The sequence below is a fragment of the Maniola hyperantus genome, chromosome 1 (assembly GCF_902806685.2).
Source record: "Maniola hyperantus chromosome 1, iAphHyp1.2, whole genome shotgun sequence".
Lineage (NCBI taxonomy): Eukaryota > Metazoa > Arthropoda > Insecta > Lepidoptera > Nymphalidae > Maniola > Maniola hyperantus.
The window spans coordinates 1,089,845-1,099,988 of NC_048536.1; the positions used below are offsets into that span (position 1 = coordinate 1,089,845).

A 10,144-nucleotide genomic window follows, 5' to 3' on the forward strand; every position below is an offset into this window, starting at 1 on the left:
TATTCAGGTACAAGTTAACCCTTGACTGCAATCTTACCTGGTGGTAAGTGATGATGCAGTCTAAGATGCAAGCGGGCTGACCTGGAAGGGGAATGGCAGTTTTAATTAAACCTATGCCCCTTTCGTTTCTAGACAGCATTGTACCGGATTATAATAATTTATCTATTCTAAATAATATCTGTCCCGGCTGTACTCACGTGTTTAGTCGACGTTAGCCCGACTACAGGCAGCGGCACGCGCGGCCCGCAGTCAAAACCGCGGCGCGTGCGCGGACGGACTCCCTTGAAAAAGACTCCCCGGATGGGTTCGAAACTAGTCGGGCTAACGTCGACTACACACGTGAGTACAGCCGGGACAGATATTATTTAGAATGGAAATCACTCACGGTAGTTTAAACGCTAAAATAATTTATCTAAGTTCGCGACTTCAAGAAAATCTACAAATTAATTCAATGGTTCCCGGGAGAAAAATTCCATGCGATGTCGCTTAACACCTAATAAAATATATTGCTGAACTGGCGTGAAGGGATATTTAATACGTGTATTTTGTTATAACAATGGACCAGCCGCCCGTTTCAATAAAACAATGGAAATAACAAACTCGGTGAACTCAGGTGTCAAGAAGGTTAAACGTATTATATTTCGTTAACAGCCTCTTTAGCACAGTGGTAGTGTTCCAATATTAACAACTAAGGTTTTAAAGTTGTTGGGTTTGATTCCACACTCGCGACTCTACAGTTCTACACCCTACGGTATAGCTAGATGGTGCGACTTTTTTATATTCAGATACAATACAAGTTAGCTAGACTGCAATCTCACCTGGTGTTAAGTGATGATGCAGTCCAAGATGGAAGCGGGCTAACCTGGAAGGGGTATGGCAGTTTTTATTAAACCCATGCCCCTTTCGTATCAGAACGCTAAATCGCTTGGCGGCACGGCTTAGGTTCTTCTTTTGGTTCCAAATGTGCATTCTACCAAAGCTCAGACTTTCAAAAGTCCAAGCTCAATGTTTACCAAAGAGCCGGAACTCAGCATACTTGGAATAAAACTAGCAGATCGCGTAAGGAATCCTAAGCTTAGGTAGTTCCAAAACGCGAACTTAGCCGACGTTGGCTTTATAACCGCTTCACTTAAATTGGACTTAAGAGGCCACATGCCCGATTTTCGATTTTTTAGGAACTATTGAAGCGTCAGATATAACGATTCTAATAAAAAAAAGGTAAAATATCATAGATCAATCCCTTCTTAATAGACTACAGGTAACAAAACATTAATTTTATGGACAAAATCTGCTTCTTTCTGGACTTCCCAGAATCATCAACGCCAGCGTGGCAGGCCGAGGCGATGATGGCGTGATGAGTTTAATATAATATAATAAATCAGTTACCTACGTGGCCTGAACTGAAGAGGCATAGAATAGAGGATAGTGGAAAAATCGGAGGGAGGCCTTTGCCCAGACTTGGGACAGTAGGTACAGGTTAAATTTAAATTAGATTAGATTGTTTTTGTTCCTAAGTAGGAAATCACTGACACAGATATGCTTATTTGTTTCTAGAATTTGTCTACAAAATTTCATTTCAAAATTCAAATGAGATTTGAGAACTAAATTACGTAGTAATGGAATCGCGCGCCATGTACCTATACTCTATTTTATCTTTTGCAGTAAAACCATTAATTAAAACAAATATTTAGTTATCTTTTACATAGTTTAAATTGACTTTGCTAAGTACCCATCATAGCTAAGATACAGTTAATTATGAAAACACGCTGGTGTTTGGCGTTCGCTCGTCGGCCAGCCTTTGCGCAACGATCTTATTATCTCTAATGTATTTTGTAATGAACACCCATTTCTGTTTACATTGTAAGGTAACTAACGACTACGAGGCTGGTTATTTAAGGTAGGTATAAAGGTTGGACCTGGGAATGAAATGTTCGTTGAAGACGTTTCCTTACAGCGCAAAATCCTTCTGCCGAGAGTCCTTCCTTATTTTCTGAGAAATAAAATGTGTGGGTATAAATTAGAATAGTGTTTGTGTGTACTATTAACATTACTTTATGTATGCAATTACGCACGTAGGAAAAGTTAGAGGTGCGTGCCCGGCATCAAACCCCCGACCTCCGATTTGGAGGCGAACGTCCTAACCACTAGGCTATCACAGCTTCTTAAGGCTTAGAGCTAGCGCGCACCTCGGTCAATTTCCGTACGTTTTTTTCCGAAAAATCTGTGAACTATAGAACTACATGCAGCGCGCGCTCTCCGGCATTAATTCACAGTAGGTACGTCATCCATACTATAAATATTATTATAAATGCGAAAGTGTGTCTGTCTGTCTGTCTGTCTGCTAGCTTTTCACGGCCCAACCGTCCAACCGATTTTGATGAAATTTGGTACAGAGTTAGCTTACATCCCGGGGAAGGACATATGTAGGCTACTTTATCCCGGAAAGTTGAAGAGTTCCCACGGGATTTCAAAAAACCTAAATCCACGCGGACAAAGTCGCGGGCATCATCTAGTATTAAATACAAGTAGGTATTCCTTAACATCAGAGAACTTGAACTAGATACAGAGAACTGCAACTCGTCGCACCACAGTGTGCGCCCTCTCTTAGACTTAGGTCTTAGAGAGAGACTATCCGAATTAATCTGTAGCAATCCAAATATATCTGAGATAGACGTAGATCTATCTAATCTCTGAACAAACGTCGGTCAGCTCGCTCGCTGTGCATTAACGACAAGATTAACTGCTTGTAAGCGGTTAACAGCTATCTGCGGTGATAAACTGACGATTGTGGAGGCTTGCCGTTTTGTGTTACTTAAATACCTACCATTAATTAAAATGTACACTAGTTGATGCCCGCGACTTCGAACGCGTGGAATTAGATTTTTTAAATCCCGTGGGAATTCATTGATTTTCCGAGATAAAAAGTACCATACTTATATACCTACCTATACGGCCTATACCCATGCAGAAAATCACGTCAATCCGTTGCAACTTGCACCGTTCCGACGTGATTGAAGGACAAACCAACATACCAATAAACCAACAAACAAACACACTTTCGCATTTATATTAAGGGGGGTTGGTACTGATTAAACTTTTGGTTCAAAGTATTTTATGAATTTACACATTAGTTTATTAGTTAAACAGTTACAAAAAAATGGAGAATGGGTTTTATTTTAAAAAAACGACGCGTGATTATTTATGTGTTATTTCCTTGTTCCAGGGTGCAACTGTTCATCAATGGGTGCGGAGGGCAACGCGTGCGACATCCGCTCGGGGCAGTGCCGATGTCGGCCCCACGTTACCGGCCGAGCTTGTGACACCTGCGAGGTAATTTCACCTACTTCCTCTTGAACAGGTTGCAACTGTTCATCAGTGGGTGCAGAGGACAACGCGTGCGATATTTACAAGGGGCAGTAGCACTGTCGGCCCCACGTTACTAGCCGAGCTTGTGACACCTGCGAGGTAATTTCACCTACTTCCTCTTGAACAGTGTGCAATTGTTATACAATGGGTGCACAGGACAATGCGTGCGATATTCACAAGTAGCACTGTTGGCCCCACGTGACCAGCCGAACTTGTGACACCTGCGAGGTAATTTCACCTACTTCCTCTTGAACAGTGTGCAATTGTTATACAATGGGTGCACAGGACAATGCGTGCGATATTCACAAGTAGCACTGTTGGCCCCACGTGACCAGCCAAACTTGTGACACCTGCGAGGTAATTTCACCTACTTCCTCTTGAACAGGTTGCAACTGTTCATCAGTGGGTGCAGAGGACAACGCGTGCGATATTTACAAGAGGCAGTAGCACTGTCGGCCCCACGTTACTAGCCGAGCTTGTGACACCTGCGAGGTAATTTCACCTACTTCCTCTTGAACAGTGTGCAATTGTTATACAATGGGTGCACAGGACAATGCGTGCGATATTCACAAGTAGCACTGTTGGCCCCACGTGACCAGCCGAACTTGTGACACCTGCGAGGTAATTTCACCTACTTCCTCTTGAACTATGGGTGCAACTGACAAATGTTCGTCATGGGTGCGAAGAGCAATGCATGTGACACCCTGCATATCCCGTATAATGCACCTCTTTTATAACGATACTTACTATAAGATAGGTACGTACAGTACGCGCCAAAAGTGATGAACATCGATCTTTATAGAAGGAGACAGCAGATTTGTAGAGCATTGTTTCGGTCGTTAAGACCGACAAAGCGTGATAGGGTATGAGTGACAGAGACAACGCTTTACAAAGATGAAATGTCATTCTAAAGGCCGATGTTCATCACTTTCGGCGAACTGTGCGAAGTTTAACTCAACCGGATGAACGATGCACGAAAGCACAATCAACGAATATACAGACAGCCAGTCACACATTAATTTATATATACATATTAGATTTTATACTTGTTAAAGTAACAAGATTATATCCTACGCATCAGTCATTGCTAAGTTAAAGCCGCAAATGGTTCGCAACAAATTGCGGCCCACGCGCACAAATCACAGCTCACTCCTGACCGAATGGCATTTAATTGAATAAGCAGCGGGCAATGCCACGCCGCGCCAAGCATTGGCATTAGAGCCACTTCACACTACACGCGAAATCGTGCCGACAAGGAATTTAGCGATACGATAGGTATAGGTTGGCTGAAGAATTTAGAACTCAAACAGATTCTGAAGGTAGCGAGCTGAAATTTAGTTTATTAGTAGATATACATGAACTTGACCGCTAACGGAAGGAGAAGGAAACACACCAAAGCGACATATAGACAAAATTTCACAAAAAAATCCGGCCAAGTGCGAGTCAGGCTCGCGCAATGAGGGTTCCGTACTACAGTCGTGTTTTTTCGACATTTTGCACGATAATTCAAAAACTATGATGCATAAAAATAAATAAAAATCTGTTTAGAATGTGCAGGTGAAGACCTTTCATATGATACCCCACTTGATATAGTCACTCACTTCGAAAGTTGAAAATACTAATTATTAGTTCATGACCACAATTAAATTTTTTTTGTGTGATCTAACCCTAAATTCACGGTTTTCAGATTTTTCCCCAAATGTCAGCTATAAGATCTACCTACCTGCCAAATTTCATGATTCTAGGTCAACTGGAAGTATCCTGTAGGCTGTAGGTTTCTTGACAGACAGACGGACAGACAGACAGACAGACAGACAGACAACAAAGGGATCCGATAAGGGTTCCGTTTTTCCTTTTGAGGTACGGAACCCTAAAAAGTACCTTAGGGGAATTAGAGGAAGAGTTTTCGAGCGAGATAGATCGTTTGAAACTAAACTTTAATTTAACTAAGTAATCTTTGTTTCTAATATTATTCTTGTTGAAATTAGTATTATTTTCGCGTTGTTACTCAACTCATACATTGATATTTTATAGATATTTCAATTTTCAACAAGAAGTAACGTAATTTTAGTTATTGCCTTTCTCCAGAATGCAAAATTTCTCCATGCCTAATTTTCTTCTTTAACATTTAACAGACAAACAGACACATTTTCACTATCCACGCACAGGGAACTAGGTATTTAAATCTTATGCGTTGATTTGTTACAAATCCCTCTCACCGAATGGCATTTAATTGAATAAGCAGCGGATAATTCCGCCTCGCCAATTACCGGAATTAGGCCACCTTCACACGAGCACCTGGTAGTAGAACCGAGGCACTGAACAGCTCCTAATGGCACCCATTACAGTTACTCGGTCACGACTTAATTATATTCAATTTCTAATTCTCTTTGTTCATGTATTTGCGTCAATTGTCGAGCAATTTAAATTACTTAGGTAATTCATAGCATTCTCTGTTTTGTAATAATTAGGTAATGTATCAAAACACCATGTTTCGATTTTGAGTTGCCCGCCATGAAGTGAACTGTACCCCAAATGCTTTCAGATTGGCTTGGACCAGGGCCCATACATTTTTGCCCATGGTCCGTTTTGACAATAGTAAGAGAGTCAATTACCTAGAGGTGATTGCAATCGTTACTGTAGCTGTCAAAAAACGGCGGTAGGCCTCCAGTAGGGCGATTGTCTAAAACCTGCATCAATCATTATTACAATCTCAATTGTTCCGATTGGTTGAATTTGTGCGATTCTTGTTGCAATCGCGCAACATCTGCTTGATTGCGGTAGAACTTGGTAGAAATTGCACGATCGCAATAACCTCTGATTGGTTAACGCTCGCTCACTATTGGCTGCAATGCATTCTTGCAACAAGAATACCATAAATTCAGCCAATTATAACAATTGCAATTGTAATAATGATTGATGCTGGTTTTACGAAATCGACCTACAGTGCTTAGAACAACTGTGAAAAGTTAGAAGTGCGTTCGCGGGATCGAACTCCCGACCTCCCGAATAGGAGGCAGATGTTTTAACCACTAGGGTTATTCTAATGACGATTCTCGTATATCTTTGACCGGTTACGCAATTGGCAAATATATAAAAATATGTCCGCGACTTCATCCGCGTGGACTACACAAATTTCGAACCCCTATTTTATCCCCTTAGGGGTTGAATTTTCAAAAATCCTTTTTTAGCGGATGTCTACGTCATAATAGCTATCTGCATGCCAAATTTCAGCCCGATCCATCCAGTAGTTTGAGCTGTGCGTTGTTCAGTCAGTCAGTCAGGACTTTTCTAACTTATTAAGTTATTCTAATGATGATTCTCGTATATCTTTAACCGGTCACGTAAGACAGAATACCTTTAGTTAAATATCCTTTGACGCAAGCAGTCGGGCCGACATTGACGTGATTGGTTGGCATCGGGCTGACGTTGATTTGAGCATCGATTGGCGTGATTAGACCGACCAACTCAATGTGCCCTATTAGGCACCTCATTTACTATGCCAGCAAATTGGCAACACAAACCTATTTAAAAACAAGGTCAAGTGTGACTCGGAATCGCACACGAAGGGTTCCGTACCATCGTAGAAGAAATGATAACATTTTTTATTTTTTCTGTGATATTGAACCACTATAAGGTTTTTGGATTTTTTCCTTTACTTGTGCTATAAAACATTGCTGCCTGCCATATTTCATGATTCTAGGGCAACGGAAAGTACCCTATTGGTTTTTTTTTTGATTCCCTTGATTGGTTTTGACAGACAATTTTGTGCCAAAGAACTTTTTGACCTGGTCCCTCCTTCACCTTTCTACCATCGTACCGCAAGGCGTCGTCAATCCGTAAGTAGTTGAAATTCCACAAACACATACAAAGCGAGTTGCTTCCTCGTTTCTAATCCCAACCGTCAGGATATGGAACTCCCTTGCGGCATCCATTTTCCTCTCCACTTTTAATATGCGTATTGGGTACCTTCAAGTCAAAAGTGAATATGCATCTTCTAGGCAAGCGCGCTCCATCTTAGGCTGCTTCATCACTTGCCAGCAGGTATGCCAAGCGCTAGTCTATAAGTTTAAAAAAAACGATAGATCTACAACGAAGTGATCCTAAAGGGTTCTTTTTTTTCTCTACACGTACCGTGTGTACCCTAAAAACCGAATTTGTTATTCTCAGGAAGGCTACTGGGGTCTCGAGCAGGGCGGGTGTCGGCGGTGCGAGTGCGGCGCGGGCGCATCGGCGTGCGACCCTGTGACGGGCCTGTGCGCCTGCGCCGTAGGGGTGGGCGGGCCCAGGTGCGACCGCTGTCTGCCCGGGTACTACGGGTTCGGACCTACGGGGTGCTTATGTGAGTATTTAAGACTAGCTGTGTCAAATAAATCCAGTGGGATTTATTTGATTTTCCGGGATCAAGCTGGGATTTAAGTCAAATTGTTTTGCTATTTTCTTTTCTGCAGATATTTTGATGAGCCCAAATGCACTGAAATATCTAATACCTTCTTCTTCTACTTTGAGGCTATGCAGGTTGTTGATATCCTGTATCACTGCGACCGTCTCCGATCTATTGTGTTTGCCTCCACTTCACACTTCTTTGTCAAATCCTGTGGCCGCCAAATACAGCAGAACTTTTATATTGAACTAGATGATGCCCACGACTTCGTCCGCGTGGATTTAGGTTTTTAAAATCCCATGGGAACTCTTTGATTTTCCGGGACGAAAAGTAGCCTATGTTCTTCCCCGGGATGTAAGCTATCTCTGTACTAAATTTCATCGAAATCGGTTTAACGGATGGGCCGTGAAAAGCTAGCAGACAGACAGACAGACAAACAGACACACTTTCGCATTTATAGTATTAGTAGGTATGGATTGAAGTGTTACTTCAGACAGTTACTTCCTCATGGAAACGATATGTTTCCCTAGGAGGTGGATTCTACGTGTGCATCCTAGGTGGATGATCCTAAGGTCTTTTATAATTTTTTGCAGCATGTCCCGCATGCACGGACGGCCGGGTTTGCTCGCCGATAACGGGACGCTGCGTGTGTCCCGCTCGGACCCGCGGTCCCGGCTGTCAGCACTGCGCCCCCGGGTACTGGGGCCGCGCGGCCGGCTGCCGGCCCTGCGCGTGCGGCCCTGGTGCTATGGCAGGTGAGTCATTAACAAAACAAGCATAGAATAAAATAGGATAGAATAGATTTTTATTCGAGTAAACTTTTACAAGTGCTTTTGAATCGTCAACTAGTTAAATTTACCACAGGTTCGGAATGTTCCCGCGACTTCGTCCGCGTGGACTACACAAATTTCAAACCCCTATTTTACCCCCTTAGGGGTTGAATTTTCAAAAACCCTTTCTTAGCGGATGCTTACGTCATAGTAGTTATCTGCATGCCAAATTTCAGCCCGATCCGTCCAGTAGTTTGAGCCGTGCGTTGATAGATCAGTCAGTCAATCAGTCATTCAGTCAGTCAGTCAGTCAGTCAGTCACCTTTTCCTTTTATACATATAGATTATGACTTAGAAGAATACTTTACCAGTTCATTTTCTAAACTTACCCAATCAGATCTTACAAAAGACACTAGCAATTTAACCCTCACCACTTGGGTATCTGATGCACTTCGACCGTCCGTTGTGCCAGATCGTTCTTTCCACGCACATGCAAACTGTGGAATCAACTCCCTTTGGCGGTGCTCCCAGTAGATTACAACATGGGGTTATTCAAGGGGCGGACCAGGGACAACCCTCCACCTCCCATGGCCCCACCAACCTCTCGGTTATATGGGCCGAATCGCGGGAGGGCGCCCGTTCGGTACTTGCTCTTGGCATTTTCCCGGGGCGCCTTCTTGACTCCCTACAAATTATTTTGTCTCTTCCTTGTCCCTTATGCTCACTCTCCCCCCTTGGGGGCTAGACGTCACTAATACAGCTGTGATCTCCGCTGCTGCTCCTCCGTGGTGCCGACCTGGCACCTGTACGCTCCGAGCTGCTTCGCCTCTTATGCCAATGGTGCGCGAATTCCCGTAGCCGGTTGTAGTTCCCCACCGATGAGACGAGGTCCGTGTAGAAGACCGGCCCCGCTTCCCCGCGTACGTCAAGGGGCGGACCAACAAACTCCTGAAAGGCCGGCAAAGCATCCGCAGTTCCTCTAGTGCTGTTCATGGGCGATGGTAATCACTTAACATCAGGCGACGCGTCTGCTCGTCTGATCTTACAAGTAATAAAAATATCCTCAACTTATAGGAACTGACTTTATTCCATTTAGACAATACTTAATAAACTTCAATCTTAGTTCTAAACTATTAACTTCTTCAAGACATAATTATAAATTCTAATTTTCCCTGCTTCAAATCAATAGCTCCCGCTCTTATGGCCGCCATTTTTTTACCTCTCTCCATTATTCTTTTTTTAAATTCAACTGTAGGCAAAGCAATGTCGCTAACACAAGGGAGCAGAAGAGTCTACATGAAAAAAATTTGAAGCCTAATTTCTTTAGTAGTGTCAGTCATCAAACGTATATTCCTCCAGACAGTTGTGACGCTATCTCCGGGCAATGCCAGTGCCGAGCTGGTTGGATGGGGCGCGAGTGCTCGCGGTGTGCCGTGGGACACTTCGGGCCACGATGTCGGCCGTGCAGCTGTGACATCGCTGGCACGAGAAGCTGTGGGCAGGACTTGTGCGCCTGTGACCAGAGAGGACAGTGTCCTTGCAAGGCAAGTCAATGTTTATTTTTATTGTTGCTTAAAATTTAAAAAGTTGTTATACGACATTGGCTTCTTATTCACGGCCTATT

General features: G+C 43.2%; 2 protein-coding genes across 2 annotated transcripts in view; both read left to right on the top strand.

The window, feature by feature from the left end:
- wb (wing blister) overlaps positions 1-10,144 on the top strand; it is a 222,021-nt gene that overhangs the window by 179,661 nt on the left and 32,216 nt on the right. Inside the window, exons 19-22 of the mRNA XM_069501061.1 lie at positions 3,224-3,330; positions 7,537-7,708; positions 8,344-8,505; positions 9,880-10,064. Coding sequence (XP_069357162.1) covers positions 3,224-3,330; positions 7,537-7,708; positions 8,344-8,505; positions 9,880-10,064 — 626 coding nt within the window. The remainder of the gene's footprint in view (positions 1-3,223; positions 3,331-7,536; positions 7,709-8,343; positions 8,506-9,879; positions 10,065-10,144) is intronic.
- The window catches only part of EMC5 (ER membrane protein complex subunit 5), a 216,113-nt gene continuing 211,718 nt past the window's right edge, over positions 5,750-10,144 (top strand). Inside the window, exon 1 of the mRNA XM_034984567.2 lies at positions 5,750-5,759. The gene's annotated coding sequence lies outside the window, so the exon portion shown is untranslated. The remainder of the gene's footprint in view (positions 5,760-10,144) is intronic.